Source organism: Anomaloglossus baeobatrachus, chromosome 9, assembly GCF_048569485.1.
Source record: "Anomaloglossus baeobatrachus isolate aAnoBae1 chromosome 9, aAnoBae1.hap1, whole genome shotgun sequence".
Lineage (NCBI taxonomy): Eukaryota > Metazoa > Chordata > Amphibia > Anura > Aromobatidae > Anomaloglossus > Anomaloglossus baeobatrachus.
In genome coordinates this window covers 207,210,933-207,234,594 of record NC_134361.1, presented here as the reverse complement: position 1 = coordinate 207,234,594, position 23,662 = coordinate 207,210,933, and the positions used below count along the sequence as shown (strand labels likewise).

At 46.1% G+C, this 23,662-nt stretch overlaps 2 protein-coding genes across 2 annotated transcripts in view; both read right to left on the bottom strand.

Moving 5' to 3' along the window:
* LOC142251882 (bifunctional peptidase and (3S)-lysyl hydroxylase Jmjd7-like) overlaps positions 1-19,159 on the bottom strand; it is a 24,771-nt gene extending 5,612 nt beyond the window's left edge. The window contains exons 1-3 of the mRNA XM_075324931.1: positions 19,117-19,159; positions 4,205-4,281; positions 2,950-3,109 (exon numbers count right to left, since the gene is read on the bottom strand). Coding sequence (XP_075181046.1) covers positions 2,950-3,109; positions 4,205-4,281; positions 19,117-19,159 — 280 coding nt within the window. The remainder of the gene's footprint in view (positions 1-2,949; positions 3,110-4,204; positions 4,282-19,116) is intronic.
* LOC142250705 (mitogen-activated protein kinase-binding protein 1-like) lies at positions 18,782-23,662 on the bottom strand. Its single transcript, XM_075322903.1, has 2 exons — positions 23,585-23,662; positions 18,782-20,246 (listed from the first exon to the last, which is right to left on the bottom strand). The coding sequence occupies exons 1-2, from the start codon at positions 23,639-23,641 to the stop codon at positions 19,956-19,958; spliced, it is 348 nt and encodes a 115-aa protein (XP_075179018.1). The 5' UTR covers positions 23,642-23,662; the 3' UTR covers positions 18,782-19,955.

Below are 23,662 nucleotides of genomic sequence, written 5' to 3'. Positions count from 1 at the left end.
ACGGGACGGAATGACCCGTCCTTTTTTGGCACCACGAACAAGTTGGAGTAAAATCCGCGACCACGTTCCTGAAGGGGAACGGGGAGCACAACTCCTTCCCTCTTTAGAGCGGCTACTGCCTGAAAAAGTGCGTCGGCCTGAGTGTGGGGCGGAGAGGTTCTGAAGAAGCGAGCCGCAGGACGAGAGCTAAACTCTATCCTGTAACCGTGAGTCAGAATGTCTCTCACCCATCGGTCTTGAACATGTGGCCACCAGGCGTCGCCAAAGCGGCAGAGCCTGCCACCGACCGAGGATGCGGTCAGGGGAGGCCGAGAGTCATGAGGAAGCCGTCTTGGAGGCAGTGCCTCCTGCGGCCTTTTGTGGGCGAGACTTGGATCGCCACGCATAGGAGTTCCTCTGGCCTTTCTCTGGCCTATTGGACGAAGAGGATTGGGACTTGGCGGAGGGACGAAAGGCCCGAAATCTCGATTGAACCTTTCTCTGTTGAGGTCTCTTAGGTTTGGCCTTGGGTAAGGAGGAATCCTTTCCCTTGGATTCCTTAATAATCTCATCCAATCGTTCGCCAAACAAACGGTCGCCAGAAAACGGCAAACCGGTTAAGAACCTCTTGGAGGCCGAGTCTGCCTTCCATTCGCGCAGCCACATGGCCCTGCGGACTGCCACAGAGTTAGCGGATGCTACAGCTGTACGGCTAGCAGAGTCCAGGACGGCGTTCATGGCGTAGGAAGAAAAAGCTGACGCCTGAGAGGTCAAAGACGCAACTTGCGGAGCAGAATTACGTGTGACAGCATTAATCTCAGTCAGACAAGCCAAGATAGCTTGGAGTGCCCACACGGCCGCAAAGGCCGGGGCAAAAGACGCGCCCGTGGCCTCATAGATGGACTTCACCAGGAGCTCTATCTGTCTGTCAGTGGCATCCTTTAGCGATGAGCCATCTGCAACCGATACCACGGATCTAGCCACCAATCTTCAGACTGGAGGATCCACCTTGGGACAGTGAGCCTAACCCTTAACTACTTCAGATGGGAAGGGGTAACGCGTGTCAGTGAGGCGCTTAGTAAAGCGCTTGTCCGGGACCGCTCTGGGCTTCTGGACAGCGTCTCTGAAGTTAGAGTGATCGAAAAACGCATTGCGTGTACGTTTGGGGAACCGAAACTGGTGTTTCTCCGGCTGAGACGCCGACTCCTCTACAGGAGGAGGCGGGGGAGAGAGATCCAACACCTGGTTGATGGACGAGATAAGATCATTTACTAAGGCGTCCCCTTCAGGTGTATCAAGGTTAAGGGCGACGTCAGGGTCAGAGCCCTGAGCTGCGACGTCCGCCTCGTCCTCCAGAGAGTCCTCAAGCTGGGAACCCGAGCAGCGTGAGGAAGTCGGGGAAGATTCCCAGCGAGCCCGCTTAGCCGGTCTAGGACTGTGGTCCGGGCAGGAGTCCTCCGCCTGAGATCTAGGGGCCAACCTGGGAGCGCGCTGCGGCGCGGACCGAGAGGGGCCTGGAGGCGACGAGCCAACAGGGGCCGGGGCCTGTGAAAGTACCGGTCTGGACTGCAAAGCTTCTAGCAGCTTGGAAGACCATTTGTCCATAGACTGAGCCATGGATTGTGAAAGTGACTCAGAGAGTTTCTCAGCAAAAGAAGCGAACTCTGTCCCTGCCGCCTGGACAGGGGGAGCAGGGGGGTCTACATGAGCCGAGGGGCCCACTAGTGTCCGAGGCTCCGGCTGAGCAAGCGAAACAGGGATCGAGCATTGCTCACAGTGAGGGTAGGTGGAACCCGCAGGTAACATAGCCCCACAAGAGGTACAGGCCGCAAAAAAACCCTGTGCCTTAGCAGCTTTGCTCCTTGTGGACGACATGCTGTTGTCTCCTAGGAGAGTGATCACTGAGGGTATATGGGACAAAAGGGGGTATACAGCCCGACCGAACAGATATATATATATACGTATCTATTCCGGCACCCTAGGGGGACCAGCACCAGGTGACCGGTGTGGCTTACCGACCGCTAACAAGCGGAGTGTGTCCTCCAGATTCCCTGCCTTAGATCCCCCGGAGCTGCAGAGCCGTTCACTGAGAATCCTCCACCGGCAAAATGCCAAAAAATGGCTGCCGGAGCTCTCAGGGGAGGAGTGGAGCCGTGGGCGGCGCCAGGAAAGTGCGGGAATCTGGGGTCCCCACAGTGATCAGTGAGGGGGCAGGAAAACATGCAGGATGCTCCAGCCCTCACATCCGACGTCAGGTCGGTAATCCCGCCCTTACCCCTGACAGGCAGGCCCGGGGGCGGGATTTTTGCGACTAGGCCGCGATGAAGCCGGGGACTAAATTTGAGACCGCGCCCGACAAGCAGGCACGGTCGGCGCGGAAGTCCACCGGCCTTCTCAATTCAGCAGCTGCCGTGGCTTCCGGGAAGAAGGTGCGCTCCCTGCACAGTCCCCAATGGGGACACAGAGTACCTTTGAGTTGCAGGGCCCGGTCCCTGAGGTTGAAGAGGCTCCGGTCCGGCACGTTCCCACAGGGGCTGCGGAGGGAGCACGGTCCCGGTAAATGGATGACCGCTTAGGATCCCACTTCTCCCAGAGCCGCTAAGGGATGGTGAAGGAGACGGCATGTGGCTCCAGCCTCTGTACCCGCAATGGGTACTTCAACCTTAACAACACCGCCGACGTAGTGGGGTGAGAAGGGAACATGCCGGGAGCCCCGTGGGGGCCCTCTTTTCTTCCAACCGACATAATTAAGTATGAGAATTCATGAGTGGATGTGTGCCTCCTTCCACACAAAGCATAAAACTGGGGAGCCCGTGATCCACGGGAGGGTGTATAGGCAGAGGGGAGGGGTTACACTTTTTAAAGTGTAATACTTTGTGTGGCCTCCGGAGGCAGAAGCTATACACCCAATTGTCTGGGTCTCCCAATGGAGCGACAAAGAAAAAACCTATAAACGTTTAATTACCTCACCTGCTATACAACCGTGGGACTGGCGGACATGATGAAACCAAAGAGAAGGCAGATACAGCATTTCTCCGGCCTTCACTGTCACGTGCAGAGGCCGTGTTTCACCATACGCTGGATATAAACCTAGATCTGGATCAAGAGGATCAACAGGAATCCAAGGAACCTAAGGAAGAGCACAGGGCGACGGCCATCAATCATTAACTATCTTATCTGAAGTTTACAAACCTCTCTGTAGTGGAGACTGAAGAGCGGGGCTGGCGGAATCCATGCAGACTTTAGACACTACTTATAACAAGGAAGCATCTAAAATGTCCTTTTTGTCAATGCACTAAAAATATTTCATAGCTGTATGAAATATCCTAAGGCCGACACTCACGGTCTCAGGATGTATCGGCTGAGGTCACCGGACCAAATCAGTCCCGAGTGGCCGATTCCTACTTGTCTTCCCTGCCACAGTTTGTCCAGTCCTGATGAAGGGATTGTATATCTTGAAGTGGTGTGTCTCTGGGTAGGGTTTACACATTTCCCTCTGCGTTGTATCATTCAGGGGGATGTCCACTACTTGGACAACCTCTTCTCATTCCCATCATTTGCTCCTGTAAAAATAAATAAGCCTATACTTGCCTCCGATGCGGCCGCGGTTCCAGCGATGTCTGAAGCCACGTTGTCTGGGCCCATGTGACATTGTTAGGACACACAGGTCCCGTGACCAATCAGTGGCCGGCTTTCTCCTCCACACCTTTGGACATTTGAGCAGGAAGTCAGGGCCGCGCTCACATCCTGTTCAAATGTCCGAAGGCGGGGAGACAGACGTCGGCCACTGATTGGTCGCGGGACCTGTGTGTCCTAATGTCACGTGGGCCCCGGGAACGCGGCTTAAGAGATCGCTGTAACCGCAGACGCACTAGAGGGGGTATAGGATTATTTATTTTTAAAGGGGGCGAACAAGGGGGATGAGAAGGGGTTGTCCAAGTAGTGGACATCCACTTTCATTTGTATCCCAAAAAAACCCACATCAGTAATGTATGTGCAAATTAGTGCAAACCGTGACCATGACGGTATCAGTCCTGTGGGTAAGCACCAAGAAGCAATGACAGAATGTGCAAAATATTAAGAAGAAAGCCATTTTTCTTTCGAAAAGTAATCTCCAAAAAGCAAAGATGATACTTCTTTACCTTTCTTCAATCGTTATTACGGGAATGAACAACGTGTGCCATGTTCTGGAGATGCACATGGTATACCGCTCTCTATGACTTACCTTGTCTGCAGACTCCTGGTCTATAACCTCAAATGTCCCGTCTGCATTGACTTTATATGTGGCCGGCTGGTACGTTCCTAAAGCAAGATGAGCAAATGTGTAAGTCTCATTGCCACATGTTCATTATCAGAAAAATCAGAGGAGCCAATAACAATATGTCCACATAAAATGATAGGATACAGATCATCCTGTGCATGAAAAAAAAACTTTACAACTAAACAAAGTTACAGAACCTGAACAAGCATTTATTTTTTCTCTTTGCAATAGAAATCGATGAGTAGATGAATGCAAATGTACAGAAGGTCAGAACTGGAAATGTCATTGGACAGCGTTCATACATTAAAGGGTTATTCCGGAAATATTAAGCTATAGTCTATCCAGTATGCTGCCCGCCATGGGTGGAGCGGAGGAGTGCATGTTCAACCTCGCCTCCACCTGTGTCTTATGCAGCTGCCAGAGAAAGTAGAGCACAGTGCTACACTATTTCCAGTAGTCCCAAAAGACAGTGGGTGGCGCGAACCTTGAGCATGTGCCCCTCCACTCTTCAAGACGGAGCTCTATAGAGTCCAGTTCCCAGGAAAACCCATCTCTGTTTTCAACTTCGTTGGGAGTTCCAGTGATCGGACCCCAGGATTCCTGGGATACAGACCTCCATTTTTAGCCTCGTTGGGCAATCCAGTGATCGGACCCCAGGATTCAGCCCTCAGTTTTTAGCTTTGTTGGGCGATCCAGTGATCGGACCCCAGGATTCCCGGTATACAGACCTCCATTTTCAGCTTAGTTGGGTGATTCAGTGATTGGACCCCAGGATACAGACCTCAATTTTCATCGTCTTTGAGAGTACCAGTGATCGGACCCCAGGATTCCTGGCATACAGACCTCCATTTTCAGCTTCGTTGGTGGTACCAGTGATCGGACCCCAGGATTCCCGGGATACAGACCTCCATTTTCATCTTCTTTGGGAGTACCAGTGATTGGACCCCAGGATTCCCGGGATACAGACCTCCATTTTCATCTTCTTTGGGAGTACCAGTGATTGGACCCCAGGATTCCTGGGATATAGACCTCTGTGTTCAGCTTTGTTGGGAGTACCAGTGATCGGACCCCAGTTGATCAGCAAGTTATGTGCAATTCCATGAATAAAAGTATAAATTAATATTTTGGGAATAACTTTTTAAAGACGTTCTCCACTACCCTAATCCATTTTCTGATTTTGCTATAATTGTAATCTGTGCCTGTCAAAATGGCCTTCCTCAACTTTCTGAGGCCGCCTGTCAAAAATCTAGTCCCAAGGATCTGATACTCATTTCATCAAGTGCTCGGAAGAGGGATGGAAAGAATGAAATAGGGCAAGAAGGAAGAACTACATGTCAACAAGTCATCACCCAATGTGGGATAAACTACAAGTAATGTTATATTTTGAGAAGTTAGGACTCATGAAAGAGGGTCAAATAGTAGTGGACCCCCCCCCTCTCCTTCACTCTCATAGCGTACTACTAAAATCAGTCTACATATACACAGGTTGTGAGGGGATCATCCAAAAATAAAGGACAAATGTGATGTACATTGTACAGAGTAGATGCCTATGCCAATCCCGTGTGTACTTACAGGAGGTTATTGCTGCGGATTCTCCCAGCCAGAAATTCACAGCATCCGGACGCTTCCCTTTACCAATAAGAGAACAAACATTTTCCATCATTTACCAATACAAATTATAGATGTTAAATGTCCATTATAAGAAGGAACCAATGGGCACTATTCTATGTTCTACACAGTAAATCCTCACAAGCACTTTTGCTATTGTAGAGGCCGGTTCTCATTAGTCACCTGTAGTAGTGGCCACGATATCACTGCAGTATCTCCTTAAACCTCGGTGCTCCGACAAGTTCAAGAAAAAAAATGTGACTTCAGGTATAGAAAAATAGCATGCACTCACCGGTTTGTTGGAGTTTTTCAGAATTTATTCTTCAGACATACAGGGGAGGGATAAGAGTGCTATGCACACGGACGACAACGGCCGTTTCGCACCTGTTTCCGGCGCTTCAACAAGACCCGTTGAAGTGCCGGAAACAGGTGCGAAACGGCCTCCATCGTCCGTGTGCATAGCACTTTTAATCCTCCCCTGTATGTCTGAAGAATAAATTCGGAAAAACTCCAACAAACCGGTGAGTGCCTGCTATTTTTCTTTACCTGGAATTATAGATGTTCGTGCCTTATTATTTCATTTGCACTTTAAAAAAAAAAAATCAATTACTTTCACTTGGTTTTATCCGTTTCTTTTTTATTCTGACAACGTGGATGCGGTTTTCCTTGCCCAGATGTTTTGGCCCAATCCATCATTTGCTACTATTCAAAACATTACAAAATTTTAGCGATTGTATTCTAATACCCTAAAGGAGATTTAAAAAAAAAAAAAACACAAAAAAACCTAATTTTATTTTTGCATTGTTGAACACGAATGCGTGACATTTTAAAGTATTGTGCAGAATATTTGCGCTAAAAAGGTGCAAAGAAAAAAAAAAAGATAAAAATAGGAGCATTTTTGATTTTGCGCGTGAACCATTTTGAAGAAATTTGCCACAAAAAGTAGCGATGGAGGAGACTACCAGACAAAAAAAGGAACGTCGCAAAAAAACAAAACCTGCAAATGATGAATGAATTAGGGGCGCTCTTCATCAAGACTTTAGCACTTTAGTCTTGATGAATCGGGGTCTATGTGTCTACATTTCTTATCACACCAAAACTGATGGGTCAAAAAAAACAAAAACACCTCCACTGGCGAACCCCAACCCATCACCTTACCTAGTGCCTCACTCCTTACATAGTCTTCAAAACCCAATCTGTAGAGTTAACAAAACATTGCAGCACAAAACAAAAACAAAGAAAAAAAAAAGAACAACAACAAGAAGATAATGACATGGAGTCTAGATTTGATGTACTGTATTTTGCAGACCATAAGATGACCCTTAGGTTTTCGAGGAGGAAAATAGAAGAAAAAAAAAATTGAAGCAAAAAATGTGATCATGATGCACTGTTATGAAGGGGATCTGCTGCTAAGACTGTTATGAGGGGAATGTCCCCCAATTCTGTACTAGTGTCCCCATCCTGGTGTATATAATGCCCATCCTGATATGTATGATCTCCATCATGGGCCCATCTTGGTATATATGCCTCCTATCACACTGCACACATAAAAAAAATAAAACAATTCTACTCACCTTCCCTCCACTCTTCCTGGTGTGCAGCATGACTCCAGAATGTAAGCGCCGGGCAGCACATCACATTAAGCCATGCGCCCACAGTTTCACGCAAAACAACAACTGCTGGAATATTCACTTCTACTCACGCCTGGGACTGTAGCCATTGGGAGCAGTGAATATTCATTCTTTTTAATAACGGTTACACGTGATAATCCATCCACTGCAGGAAGCCGTCGGCTGGGTGAACATGTGTGCTTCCATTAAAGAGAATGAATATTCACTGCTCCCAGCGCCCATAATCCCACCCACCTCTCATCAGCGGCTTCAATGCCAACATGAGGGTGGGATTATGGGTGTGGGGAGCAGTGAATATTCATTCTCTTCAATAGCGGGCACATTGTTAAACATCAGCCATGGTTCCTGCCTCTTGTGACCCTACTTCTGTCTCCTCCTACGCCCCCTCTACAGCCATGTACATCCAGACAATAAGACGCACCCCTCTAAAATTTGGAGGAAAAAAAGAAGAGTCTTATAGTCTGCAAAATACAGTATATAGTGTAACCAAAGGTATTTAAGGAAGGAGCACCAAACATACTAGAAAATATCAGCACTATGGGCACTTATTACATTTTCTGAAGGGTAAAATAACCCCCCCAAAACCCCCCACATTGCAGTCAGTAATATAAATGTATTTCTATGAGAACCCTTATTTAAGAGTGAATTCTGAGCTAAGACATGTTTAAAAATAAATGTAAACAATAAAATAACTATAACAAAGGGTCTCATTGTCTGTCTAAAGGTTTCTGTTCATTCGTAATGGCCATGACTCAGGCGATACTTCCACTGCTGTCACTCACCATTCTACAGTGACACCAACATGTCATCTAGGAGGGGCTACTAGAGGAAGGAAGGTGTCGGCCGGGTCTGGATAGTGGAAGCAGCGGAAGATCAGACGGTTATATGTTATTTTTCACTTTATCGGAGTTAGCCAAAGTTATCACTACACAAAAAAGGTAGAAATATCACCGCTACCTGAGATCTATAAGAACTACAGCTCCCGTACCGGAAGTAATCTAAGGTCCACTTATGCAGCGCGGGCCAGTGGGTGAGGGCATTGCGGATAATGCACGGTCTGTTTGGACACAACCATTCCCTGTGAAACTGCAGCGGAGGCGGCGGCTCTTCCAGGCACGGGACACCGGCCGTTCCATGTAGATCTGCGGAGATGAAAAACGTAAATACCGCACATTATTTATACCACAGGCTAAAAAGACCTGAAATGTCGCACGGCGAGTGTCCCCGAGCTAAACATCTGCAGGAAATCTTCAGCTAACCAAGACCACTATGCAGCATTTTCATTTTTTTTCTCCTTTGCCCCTATAAAGGGTTAACATTAAAAGGGTTATCTGGGACTTTAATATAGGTCACCTATCCTAAGTATTAGCCCTCAATGTTAAAGGGAACCTGTCAGGTCCCATATGCGTTCTAACCTACAAGCAGGGTGATGTGTGGCCTAGTAACCCTTTCCTACCCATCCCCATGTTGTAATATTGTGTAATATGAATGTATAAAAAAATATATTTTATTACTTACATGTTCCCTATGTAAATGATCAGAGGGTCTAGTTCCCTGGGCGTTGCATCGCCCTGTGGGCGTTTGCATGCGTTCTGTGGTATCACGGCCCTGTGGGCGTTTGCATGCGTTTTGTGGTATCACGGCCCTGTGGGCGTTTGCATGCGTTCTGTGGTATCACGGCCCTGTGGGCGTTTGCATGCGTTCTGTGGTATCACGGCCCTGTGGGCGTTTGCATGCGTTCTGTGGTATCACGGCCCTGTGGGCGTTTGCATGCGTTCTGTGGTATCACGGCCCTGTGGGCGTTTGCATGCGTTCTGTGGTATCACGGCCCTGTGGGCGTTCGCATGCGTTCTGTGGTATCACGGCCCTGTGGGCGTTTGCATGCGTTCTGTGGTATCACGGCCCTGTGGGCATAATACCATAAATTTACATGAGCGATGTCCCCGTCCCTCCTTGAGATCCCGCGCATGCGCGCTTACCATTCCCACAGCCTTGTTATCCGGGTGCTTGCTTCTCGTCTTCAGATGCGCTCTGCACATGCTCAGAAGACTCCTGTGGCTCCGACTATATGCAGAGCGCATCTGAAGCAGAGAAGCTAGCATCCGGATAACAAGGCTGCGGGAATGGTAAGCTCGCATGCGCGGAATCTCAAGGAGCGACACGGACGTCGCTCATATAAATCCATGGGATAATGCCCTCAGGGGTGTGATACCACGGAACGCATGCAAACGTCCATGGTGCAATGCGACGCCCATGGGGCTAGATCCTCTGATCATTTACATAGGGTACACATAAGTTATAAAACATTTTTATACATTCATGTTACATAAAATTACAACACAGGGATGGGTGGGAAGGGGTTTCTAGGCCACACATCGCCCTGCTTTTAGGTCAGAACATATATGGGACCTGACAGGGTCCCTTTAAGAGTTCTAGAAAAGCCTTTTAACAAGGTTATCCATTACTTTTACATAGTCGGCCTATCCTTAGGATTGGTCATCAGAGTCTGATCAGTGGGGGTCTGACACCCCACACCACTTCCGATCAGCAGGTGGACGAAAATACTATTTCAGTGCAGTAGTGTCCGCAGTCGGGCGCTGCACATCCACCCAATATTGATTAGAATAGACAATGATGTGCCGCACCCCATCCCAAAGACTGGTCATCACACAACTTCTTTAATACACAAATTCTACACACACACTCAAAACGCCACCACTAAAAATTACGCTGCTGCAAAAATACAAAACTACACTCCCACATATGACTGCGTCCACAACAAAAATAATAAAAGTTAGGACTTTTGAAATGTGACAGAAAATAAAAATATTTAAAAAAAAAAGACCATGTTGTTAAAGGGATTGTCCCAATTCGAAAAAGGGTCTGTGAAATGCTCGTACGGTCACAGACTGGAAATACGGCGCCAGTCACTTACCTAGACTAGACGCCACCGCGCTGTGTGCTATAGTGTCGGGCAGCGCCACCTGCTGGTCTCTCCTAGTATTGCAGTACATTAGCTAAAATAGGAAACGCAAGTGTAATTATCGCTGACAAAACGCAAAGCAAAACAAGAGATCTGTTGCTTCTACAGCTCTGCCAAAAATTAAGAGACCACTGCAAAATTGTCAGTTTTTCTCTTTTTCTATTTTTGAGTGAAATGTAAATTGTTAAACTTCTGACGTCTCCAAATTTCCAAGCAATACATTTTATATTTATTTTCTGAAAATGAGAAATGGTCAAAATAACAAAAACAATGCACATTGCTTTCACACCTCAAATAATGCAAAGAAAACAAGTTCATAATCATTTACAAACAACAATACTAATAATGTTTTACCTCAGGAAGATTCAGAAATCAATATTTTGTGGAATAACCATGATTTTTAATCCCAGCTTTCATGCGTCTTGGCTGCTTTCCACCAGTCTTTCACACTGCTTTTGAGTGACCTTATGCCACTCCTTGTGCACAAATGTCAGCAGTTCTTCTTTGTTTGATGGCTTGTGACTATCCATCTTCCTCTTGCTTACATTCCAGATGTTTTCAGTGGGGTTCAGGTCTGGAGATCAGGCTGGCCATGACAGTGACCTACAAAAAAAAATGGCACATGGCAGCTGGGGTGAAGTGCACAAAAAGAACAGTTGGTAACAGGCTCCTAGAGGCAGGGCTCAAGTCATGTAAAGCTTAAAGGGAACCAATCATCAGGATTTTCGTGTATAAGCTGCAGCCAGTGCAGTACTGGCACTATCATGCACAGTGTGTACATACCATCAGGGGGCAGCTCGGGTGTTTAGGCAGTGAAATTCATCTTTATAAAGTTTGAAATTTCGTGCACTTTTTGATTGACATGTGCACCTCTGCAGATAATGTCCGGGCGGGTTATGCAGGAGTTCCCCGCCCCCCACCAGCCTGTTCCTCCCTCTCTCCTGATGTCCGGGCGGGTTATGCACGTGTTCCCCGCCCCCCCGCGCCGCCTGTTCCTCCCTCCCTCCCTCTGGCTGTATGTAAATATCTAATCTTCAGAAACATGGCGCCGGAGTGGGCCTCTGCGCATAGCGCTTATCTCCGGCGCCATGTTTCTGAAGCCCCCGCATTACACAACTTGGTGTCTGAGAGGGCGGCGCCACAGCGATGTCCCACCGGCTGGTGTGTTGGCCCGGTGTCCTGGGGCGGCACGATACAGGAGCAGCAGGTAATCGCGTCCTCCGATCACCTGTTCTGCAGTCCTGTTGTGATCGCGCTCGCTCCTGCGGTCACAACGGGATCTGAAGGAGCGAGGGCGCATGCGCCGCCCTCTAACACCAAGCTGTGTGATAGGGGTTCAGAAACATGGCGCCGGAGATAAGCGCGAAGCGCAGAGGCCCACTCCGGCGCCATGTTTCTGAAGATTAGATATTTACATACAGCCAGAGGGAGGGAGGGAGGAACAGGCGGCGCGGGGGGCGGGGAACACGTGCATAATCCGCCCGGACATCAGGAGAGAGGGAGGAACAGGCTGGTGGGGGGGTGGGGAACTCCTGCATAACCCGCCCGGACATTATCTGCAGAGGTGCACACGTCAATCAAAAAGTGCACGAAATTTCAAACTTTATAAAGATGAATTTCACTGCCTAAACACCCGAGCTGCCCCCTGATGGTATGTACACACTGTGCATGATAGTGCCAGTACTGCACTGGCTGCAGCTTATACACGAAAATCCTGATGATTGGTTCCCTTTAATGTTCCAGCAGGACAATGCGCCGTGCCACACAGCTAGGTCAATCAATGTGTGGATGAAGGACCACCCCATTAAAACTCTGTCATGGCCATCCCAATCTCCAGACCTGAACCCCACTGAAAACCTCTGGAATGTAATCAAGAGGAAGGTGGATAGTCACAAGCCATCAAACAAAGAAGAACTGCTGACATTTGTGCACAAGGAGTGGCATAAGGTCACCCAAAAGCAGTGTGACAGACTGGTGGAAAGTAGACAAGACGCATGAAAGCTGGGATTAAACATCATGGTTATTCCACAAAATATTGATTTCTGAGTCTTCCTGAGGTAAAACATTATTAGTATAGTTGTGTCTAAATGATTATGAACTTGTTTTCTTTGCATTATTTGAGGTGTGAAAGCAATGTGCATTGATTTGTTATTTTCACCATTTCTCACTTTCAGAAAATAAATACAAAATGTATTGCTTGGAAATTCGGAGACGTTGTCAGTAGTTTATAGAATAAGGCTTCTTTCACACATCTGTTTTTTCCAGTGCGGCACAATCCGGCGCTTTGCAGAAAAAGCGCAACAGTTTTTTTTTTGCCGCCGGTTGCGTTTTTTTTGCATAGACTTACATTAGTGCCGTATTGTGCCGCATGGGCTTGCGTTCCGTCCGGTTTTTGACGCATGCGGCAGATTTAGCCGCATCCGACCGATGCAGCGCGATTTGCAATGCATGCCTATGGACGCCGCATGCGTTGTCCTGCGGCAAAAACCGCATCCGACCGCCGCATGCGTTTTTTTCCACTGCGCATGCTCAGTACCGCAAGCGGCAAAAACCGGACGGGCCGCATGTAAACAACTTATACAAAGGATGCGGTATTGTCGCTGCATCCGTTGCATAGGTTTTAGATCCGGATTGGCCGGCTCTGCTAAAACCGGAGGTGTGAAAGCAGCCTAAGAGAACAATTTACATTTTACTCAAAAATATAAAGAAAAAAAATCAGAAAAAAATGACAATTTTGCAGTGATCTCTTCATTTTTGCCAGAGCTGAAAAGCCGGTTTGCCGGATCCGGCGCTCTCCCATACAGTGACTACAGTACAGTGACAGCGCAACAAGCGCCGGTCACATGCTGTCATGTGACCGGCGCATGTGACCCGGAAGTTACAGCGCTGTCACTGTACTGTATTGTCTGTACGGGAGAGCGCCGGATCCGGCAAACCGGCGAAAAGCCGGATGTGTGAAACCGGCCTTACCGCATGTGCAGGGCATTGCAGCTTAAGTATCCATGGTTACAGCCACAAGCAACTAACTGTCACTATATGAGTGATTGTAACCATGGATCCCGAGCTGCAATGCCCTGCACATTAGGTAAGAGATATGGCTAATCAGAAGAAATATACTACATTTCTAATTGGTGGTATTAGCTCATATTCTTATTATTACACCTACTACATATTGGGATAGGATCTTGAAGATGGGAACACCCCTGTATGGCCTTGGTTCCACTTGCATTTTGCACGGATGATTGCAATCTGATAAAACACCAGCTTGCGCTCGCAGCAATGCAAAACTATGGGGCAGTGTCCATCTACGATTACTTTCTCATGCCATATTGGAATGGGAAATGAATCCCAGCATGCTGCGTTTGGCAGCGATTCTCAGCTCACACACACCCCCATACAAGTCTATGGGAGCGCGTGAAACATCGCACTGTACTCGCATGTCATCCGACTGCAGTGCGATGTACGCAGAGACAGGTCAGGGAGGAGATGGGAGAAAATGCTCCCTCTTCTCCGCAGCTGTGATACGATCGCAAGATCAGATCAGTCGCATGACCCTCGGGTGACGCTTGCAGCAGAGGGTCATTAGCATATCGTTTCCGGTTCTCTCACATTGGAAGCTATGTACAAGTGGAACCGAGGTCTAAGGCCGGCGTCACACAGGACGATCTATCGTGCGATCGCACGAGCTATCGTACCCGCCCCCGTCGTTTGTGCGTCACGGGCAATTAGTTGGCCATGGCGCACAAAGTCTTTAATCCTCCGTCGCACGCACTTACCTCCCGGACGACGTCGCTGTGGGCGGCGAACATCCTCTTTCTTAAGGGGGAGGGACGTTCGGCGTCACAGCGACATCACACAGCGGCCAGCCAATAAAAGCAGAGGGTTGGAGATGAGCGGGACGTAACATCCCGCCCACCTCCTTCCTTCCGCATTGCCGGAGGACGCAGGTAAGCTGTGTTCGTCGTTCCCGGGGTGTCACACGTAGCGATGTGTACTGCCTCAGGAACGATGAACAACCGGAGCACAGAAGGAGGACCGACATTTTGAAAATGAACGACGCGTCAAGCATGGAAATGACTCTTGTCCTGAATCTGTCACTAGTCTTAGGCCCAGTGCCCATGCTGTGTAGTTTTGATGCGCATTTTCAAAAATCTACAGCAATATCTGCATGTCCAATGTGAAGCCAGCAAAGTCTATGAGAATTCAGAAGTGCTGTGCCCACGTTGCTTATTTTTCCCTTGCGTCTTTGCTGCAGAAAAAAAGAAATCTGCACCAAATATGCAAAGGAAAAATACTTAACGTGGGCACAGCACTTCTGAATTCTCATAGACTTTGCTGGCTTCACATTGGACATGCAGATTTTGCTGCAGATTTCTGAAAATCTGTGTCAAAATACGCAGTGTGGGCCCAGGGCCTTATAATGCAGAGAGACCGCCGTGACAGATTATCTGCACAATTCTCCCCACCCCTCTCATTTCAATGATCAATGGGGTCTCAACGCCAAGACCCCAACCAATCAAAAACGTCTGACATCTCAAAATTTTTATTTTTTTAAAACTTCAATTACCTTTAATCCAAGCTGCATGGAGTGAAAAAATGGTGCCTAAATCGCTGACTGATGCCAAAGTCAGAAGTACGGTTGTTTTGTTTTTTTCGATTTTTTTACTTTTACATTACCATTAAGAGGCATGTGTGCATGAAGAGACATTTTTGACATTTTTATGATAACAAAGTTCTAAAAGATTCACACTTTTATTGAGTTTAAGACATGAAATACAAAGGAACATTTAAAAAAACAGCCCGATCTTCCTCGTAAATGTGAGAAAGAGGCAAGTCACAGTGCAAAAAAACACAAATGTAACAATTGCTCCGACTGATTTTAAAAAAGCATTTAAAAAAAAACTATCCCCCACCCATGCCCCGTATATTAAAGTATAAAACCGGATGGAACCCATAGGGATTAAGACACGGTTTTCCATCTACTGTTAGTTATGGGTAACGTCAGCGGTCTAGTTTAGACGAACCAGTGAGACGGATGACCGATGAAGGGATGATAAAGGGGATATACGAGACTTTGGGATTTTTACGTTATGGGACTAATAATTTACCGGCAGAAAGTTGCCACCCGGCACTGCTCTCTCCTAGCCCCGGCGGGGGCTCTCCAGCTTCATTTGGCCTCATGTCGAAAGAGCAGCTTCTTCTCTTACTCTATCGAAGAGGCGTCGCTGCCAATCTCATGGTGACTGACAGCCGGCTACCCGCTGCGTTCGGTTGAGCAAGTTCTCGATCAGCGTGATTTCGGCAGTGTCTTCCAGTCGTCAGAGCAGAACGGAATGAAAACGTTTGCCCTGTCGACATGAGGTCAAATGAAGCCGGAGAATTGCCTCCTGAGTAGGGAGAACAGGTAGTTAGTGATAGATGCCAATAAGTTATTAGCCCCATACTAAAAACAAACGTTCCGGATTACCCCTTTAAGCAACCGATCATGTTCTTCTACTTTAATGCTGCATGTAAGACAATGGGTTGCCCCATAGATATCTGATCTCAAGGACCAATTCCCTAAATGTAAGAAAATTCACCTTAAAGGGAACCGGTCACGTGAAAAAATACTATTAAGCTGCAGGTTAATAGTGTTCTGAACCTGCCCGGCGCCAGCACATTAAACTCCACTGCTGGGAGGAAATTAACTTTAATCCTCCTGGCAGCGTTCGGGTTTCAGTCATGGGGGCGACTCTGTGTATGGAGAGTAGCGGCTGTAACTGCACTGACTGACAGCTAATGATAAGCAGTTGTCAGCCCGTCAGGGAGGTGGTCACAGCGCACAGGGCTGTCACATACACAGAGCCGCCCGTGACTGTAACCCAAATGCTGCCAGGAGGATTAAAATTAATTTCCTCCAGGCAGCAGGGTGTAATGTGCCGGCGCCAGGCACATTCAGAACACTATTAACCTGCAGATTAACCCCATATCTGCAGGTTAATAGCATTTTTTTTTTTTATACATGGCAGGTCCCCTTTAATGCAGCTTAGAAAAACCCTCACAAAGACCCATTAGAAGGTGCCAATAATCCTGGGCGCATTAGTTTGGAGACATGCAGATGCCTATCTAAATTGGACTGCTAGGCTACGTTCACACATTGCAGGTTTGGTGCAAATTTATGTGCAGATTACTAAAATGGAAATCTGCAGCATTTCTGTATCTAAAATCCGTGCATATTTTCCCCACACATTCATGGATTATTATTGCAAAAACGCACATAAAATATTGCTACAAAAGAATACCAGGCCGGAAGGTTAAGCTGCAGATTTAGGGTTCGAATTGAAATGAATGGGTATTATCTGCCTCAAAAGATTGCATTTCTGCAACACAAACCAACCTACTTTGGATAATAAAGTTATATTATATACTGTATATTTTTTCCATCAAAGATTCTGCACAGAAAAAAAAACCCAAAACAAACAAAAAAGAAAAAAAAAAACACATTCACTTTATCGGGGTCCTGTAAAAAGCTGCGGATTTTAGTTGCAGAAAATGGCAATGTGTGAACCCAGTCTGAAGCACCTCTATGTTTTTGGAAGCTTGTCAAGAGCCTTCAGATCATCCAAATTCTCCAACAGAAGATGTAGAAATGTGTCAGAGATTGGAACCAGTGGGGGGTAGTTACAATACAGGGTCTCCTCTGATGGCACCTTCCTTTTGTGAAAGGTCACAAGATCTGGAAAAAAGTCAAGAAAAGACCGAAATGCCACTGACGTGCCCAGCCTGTGCGGCTGGAGATAGAGGGTGAGAGGATTAGTATTTACAAAAAAATGGCTCAGTTTCCTGACAAAATCAGGGCAATTGTAAACTAAGTTTCAGGTAAAAAAGAAAAAAAAACAAAAACAAAACAAACCGTAAATTGGGCTCCGTTTCTCACTGTCTATGGTGTGGACTCCTAGCCGCTATAATGTAGGCACCAATGTCGGGACCATCCGGCGGCACAGCTTGTGAAGGGAGGTAAATGCATAGCTGAAAAGCCTAAAAACACCCATGAGGACATCAGTAGTCACCTGAAATACGGAGGTACAGAATAAAACGCAAGCCCTTTCCTAACTATATGTGTCTATAACCACATGCCCATCACCGCGTCACAACAGCTCCGCAGACGACTTCTCATACAATATGTATTTTTTTTTCTATCAGCTTAAACCAACTTGTGTCTTAATGGAAAAAAAAACAACTAACTTTCATAAAACATTTTAACTTTCTTGTTTCTGCTGTCAGAGGACCAGCCTCAGTCTACCACCCACCAGAGGATGCGCAGATACTATTTGCAGGTATAGCAGAATCATTAAAACGAAAAAAAAAACAAGGGTAAAAAACAAAGACAAAACAAGGAAAAAAAAAAAAACAACAAAGAGGATAAAAAAAGAAAAGAAAAAAAAGGAAAAAAAAAGGAAAAAAAAAAAGGGAAAAAGTAAAGAAAAAGGAAAAAGGAAAAAAAAGGAAAAAAAAAAATGAAGAAAAAAAGGAAAGGCAAAAAAAAAAAGGAAAAAAAAACAACCCTGCAGCTGCTAAAACTCAAAAAGTGTTTCCCTGCAGTAATAACCGCACACGCTTCTCTACTATCAAATTAAAAAACACTTAAAAATACCATCAACAACTTACTTTACTCTACTAGAAAGAAAAAAAAGCTAACATCTTGAAGGGTTAGATGCGCACAATACCTCCGCCCTGTGCCGTGAAAATGTAACTAACAGGAGGGCTCGCTTTACAGCGAATCAGATTGGATTGGTCTCCGTTGACACGGATTCAAGCACTTTTCAGGTCACAGTCTTGAGTCCTCACAGATGCCAAGACTGGAAATGACCACGTGTAAACACTGCATATAGGGGATTAAGTACAAAATGCCGGGACAGAACTAGAGATTGGCAAAGCTTGACAAATCCCCTGAGCCTGACAACAGGAATTTGCACACAGAGGGGTTTTTTTAGGAGTGGAAACTCTTCAAATCCTTCTCCAAATCTCAAAACGCTTAAAAAAAATTTGCAAAAATTGTCTCCAAATATGACGTTGTATCCTAGTGATAAGCCACGAATGTCTATCCCGAGAAGCTCCTTCAATCACTAGATTTTTTGTAGGCTCTACTTAGGCTTTCTCCAGAGGCTGCAAAATTGACCTGTAAGAGTCAATGCTAGATTATGTGTGCCCCACAAAAAGAGCCAAGAAGAGCCAACAAGGGTAGAATTGGGTACAGTGCCTTCTTAGCATGGCTGAGCTAGTGACTGGTGGAGAGGGGGTCACAGGGCAAGACCACAGCCGATCATATACTACCCCTTTAAATTGGCTCCTAACCTGTACAGTATTTTACATAAAAAAACAAGATGCAACCATAGAAATGGAACGTGAAGGAACAGTGCGACTATACAAGTACACCATACTTACAAACGCTCCCTATTTGCAAGATGCATCATCATAAAAGTAGACCCATTATTGGCAAATTACGCTAGCAGCCATAGTCAGGGGACGAGGACTCTTTACTCAGGGTCCTGTAATTATATAGATAAGGCTTCAAGTAGCGGGAGCAATCGTATGGTCATCGGTGTGCTCCGTGAATTGGCGGCTATCGAGATAGGACGTTTATTGCAATGTGGTACCAATAATCCTGGGCTTACCGGCGGTTTCGGACAGCGCTCCAACAGGTGAGATGTAACCCATGACGGCCAAGGCATAAAACCCGCACAGGTTCTTCACGCTATAAGGAAATAGACTGGATTTTGGGATTGATTACGGCTTTTTCTACACCCAATTTGACAGTTCATAAGCGGTGATCGGTGCGGCAGAAGAGGTCCGGGATGTGCTCTTACCCTACGCTACACCTCTACCCCTCCTCAACTACCGTCCTATTAAGTGCAAATCATCATGGGGTGTGTTATGATTAAATTGCGCTGCGTCCACATATACCAGCCCTTGGAAACTTTGACTTTCTACAGAACCCGGTTAAAAAAAATTTTTTTCTCTAAAAAGGGAACAAAGAAAACCAAACATACAAAAAACACAAATATTTAAAGCTAAAAATCAATCATTTAAAATATATATATAATGCACAAATATAATACTTATTCAAGGCTTTGTCGTAGTGTACGGGGGTCAGCTACTCCCAGCCCTAAGAATGTATATCCAGCTCACAATATGGCTAGGTGGGTAACCTGTATACTGCCATAGGTTTAATGGTGAATGGTGAAGAAGTTCTGCGCCTCTGCGAGTAACCGAAAGCAGAAACAGAACTCTCGGCCCGGGGCCAAAACAAAACTAGAGAGGAGAAGTGCTGCGGCTCTGTAGGAGCTGCAAGAACCCCGATCCACGGCCGCCGCGGCTGCTGGTTTACAGGATTAACAGTTACTTTTTTTTTTTTCGTATCTATAATTTTTTGGCTTAAAAAAAAAACAAAAACAACAAAAAAACCCTCTCCTGTGTAAGCAATGATGTAATCTACAGGTTCATTCTGTGTAAATTAAAGTTTTTTGTCCATCCTTTTTTCCACTGCTTGGAGTAACAGTTCCAAGTACTGCTGCCGGAGGGCGAGCGTCTTATCGTCACCCAATTGCCGGGGCCCACGCGACGCTGAAGGTTCAAGCTTTTCCTTGTGATCCTCCTTCTGCGGAGACGAGTCTTCGTGCATTTCAGGCTCAGGATCGGCATCTTTTAAGGAATCCAGCTCCCTCTTTACCATGCCGAATGTTTCGGACAGGAGACCTGCTATCTTGCCATGATCCAAGTTTGCCGCTGGGCCGGCTGTGGTCACCTGAAAAAGGTGAACAGGACATAAGATTGCAATTTAAAAAAAGCTTTATATCTGGCTTTTTGGTCATAGATGATGGTGCGGATGTACTAATCCTGTGCAATAGTTACACAGCTTAAGGCCTCCAAAGACAACAGACTAAATTCGGCCGAATGGGACCATCTAACAATTTAATACGTGAGAACCTCCCCTCTCCTCTGACAAATGCAGTCAGCGGAGCAGAAGAATCAAACACATTGGATTTTTGAGTGCCAACCCTTTTGTCCTCCTTGAAGATAAGCCGCTGCCAAAGATGTCTGGCAGCAGCTCTTACAGAAACCACATGAGCACTCAGGGGATTACAGGAGCACTCAGTCGAAGTGCAGAGAGATTGGGGTCAGCCAAAAAGATCAGTCAGCCGACACCTTGCTAATATGTATGGGGGGCTTTAGACTAGACTCGATTAAAAATACACCAAATTTATCACAGTATGTCACACAGGATGATAAATCTTGTGCAGTTATTAGACTAAGTTGGTGTACCATTAACACTAGAAGTCCCAGAGAGGGGTCATTTGACATTTCTACCATTGGAACCCAATGGAGATCGAAATTCCTGGGACTTCTAGTGTTAAGGAGTAACTAAACACTGGCTAGGCTTTTCATGTTTAGCAGGTATTTAATTGCCTTCACTTTGGTTGGAGCCCATTAATCGCTCAATAGACCCCCGAACAGTGCACAACTCAGCAGACGGGAGCACGCACATAGAGTATGGCATGGAGGCAATAGAATACATATGCCTCATAGCAATGCTTTCTATTGAATCCATAATTCACACACTCCTTTGTGTTAAGCTGTGACGTGGTCGAGGGAGGGGTCAACTGAAAAATCCCAGACACCCACCGAATTGAATCAATTAAAGGGAATCTGTCAGCAGGTTTTTGCTACCTCATCTAAGAGCAGCATAACGTAGGCAAAGAGATCCTGAGTTCAATTATGTATCACTTAGATTAGTGGCTGCAGCCATTCTGACACAGTGAAAAATTTGAGATTTTGCATGTAACAGAGCTGGCAGTGCTTCTCCCGCCCTCACCAGGCTTTCAGTGTACATCTCCATAGACAGAAGTGCTAATTTAGACAGAAGACAGAATGGAGTAGAGCCGTACTACAATTCAACTCTGCTGAGACCCACTAATTATCAAGATAAGAGGCTTAAGCTAACATTGCAGGTAAACAAAAAAAAAAAGACAGATAACAGGCGGGGCTGAAGTCTCTGTTCTAAAGGCCCAGTCACACACAACGACTTACAAGCGATCCCGAAAATGATGCGACCTGATAGGGATCGCAGGTAAGTCGCTGGGAGGTCGCAGGTGAGATGTCACACAGTCAGATCTTACCAGCGATGCAGGAACAATACAGCCTGTATAACGATCTCAGCAGTCACTGTGACCCTGTCACACAGTGTCAAACACAGCGATGTGTCCTGCCCAGCAGGACATCACCTTTGAAGAAAATGGCCTGGACCATTCTGCAACGACTAGAGATCTCACAGCAGGGGCCTGATCGCTGGTAGGTGTCACACATAACGAGATCGCTAACGGGATCGCTACTGCGTCACCAAAACCGTGACTCAGCAGCGATCTCGCTAGCGATCTTGTTATGTGTGACAGTACCTTAACTCCTGCAGCATGCTGGCTTCAAATTACATTGTGGAAATCTGCTAATAGAGTAGCTCCCGCCAACATTTATATTATATTGTGTATATATTATATATATATATATAGATATATATAAAAGGATGGTTGACCTTAGGGAGATCAACATCCAGCACCGCAGAGCACCATCACGTGTTTTCTCAACGCAGTGATTCCAGAGCAATGCCCCCTAGGAAATATGCAAAGCAAGGAAGCCGCGGAGACACCATCACATGTTTCTCAACGCTGGCAGTTTCCTGCTCCACACTGATGAGGGGCAAATACCCTGAAACAGCTGTCTGTGTATGGATACCATGTTTGACATAGGTGGCTTCCTTGACTGGAGACTGCTCTTCCCGTGAATTTTCCTTCCCGGTGAAAGACCTGGCTAGTTACCTGCCAGCGTTGAGAAACATGTGATGGTGTCTCCGCGGCTTCCTTGCTTTGCATATTTCCCAGGGGGCATTGCTCTGGAATCACTGCGTTGAGAAAACACGTGATGGTGCTCCGCGGTGCTGGATGTTGATCTCCCTAAGGTCAACCATCCTTACCTATATAGTCTTCTACTAGGCATTGCTCCCACTAGCCAGTTTCCTACTCCACACTGATGAGGGGCAAATACCCCGAAACAGCTGTCTGTGGATGGATACCATGTTTTGGCATAGGTGGTTTCCTTTTTACAGCAACAAAGATGGAGCACAACCTTTGGTAAGTTTGGTGCACTCTAGGCTGTGGCCACACTAAGTTTGGCTTCATCAACTGTTGGCATAACGTTAATGACAGGGGAGTTGCATTGTGACCCAAAAGCTTCATCAATGAGAAAATAAAAAAAAGATTCCAACATGTTACAACTTCCTACATCCACAGTAACTTCCATGTCAGTACGTGCACTAACATGTTTTGCTTCCCTGTGCAATCTTTAGCCAGGATGTAGGGGTCATAATGATAACCAACATGTAGCCCCAGCCTTAAAAACCTATAGCCTCTCCTGCTATCTAGACGTGAATAGTGAGATGCAAAACATTTGTGAACCCCTTAACAAATGTGTCCCATGGCACAAATTCCAGAATTGTGACTCAAGTTTATATAGAATTTTGATGCAGGATCGTCAGTCCATCTCCCCCAATGTATAAGGCACGATCCCGCACTACAAGCTTGTAACTAAAGACTCTTCATGCTTCCTTGTATATTTTTCATTTAATATTTCATTCCTGCTCATACTTTGGTTTTAAATGATGATATATGTCGAACTAACTAAAATAAATCATGAAACATGCATAACATTTTCTACTGTTATTGATGAAATAATATGTGAATAGAGCTAATCCAGGGATCCTCTGTGTTGCCCAAGAGCTGTAGAAATAAAAAAATTAAAAAAAAACAAAAAACTGCAAATGTGCAAAAAGTTGTGAGTGTGATCATTGCAAAAAGGGGAAAAAAATCTGATGGACTTTTAGCAATGGTTGAAATGTTGTTTGCATCTTTCCGTTATTAAGGAGCCCTCGGATTAGTTGTGTTTCGTAAGGATGGGTTTTTCCTATGCTCTGAGCAACAGGAACATATGGCGCAGAATCGGCTTCTTATACTCGCATCTGCCTATGTCTTGCTAGATTTCTTTACAGCTTCTTGGCTAAAAAAACCAAATCAAATCCTTGATAAATTAACTTACGGATCGATAAAGGCTCATTGCCCGGCGTAGACTATCCTGCAGCTCAGAAGCAATCATTTCACGCTGCTCAATGCTGAC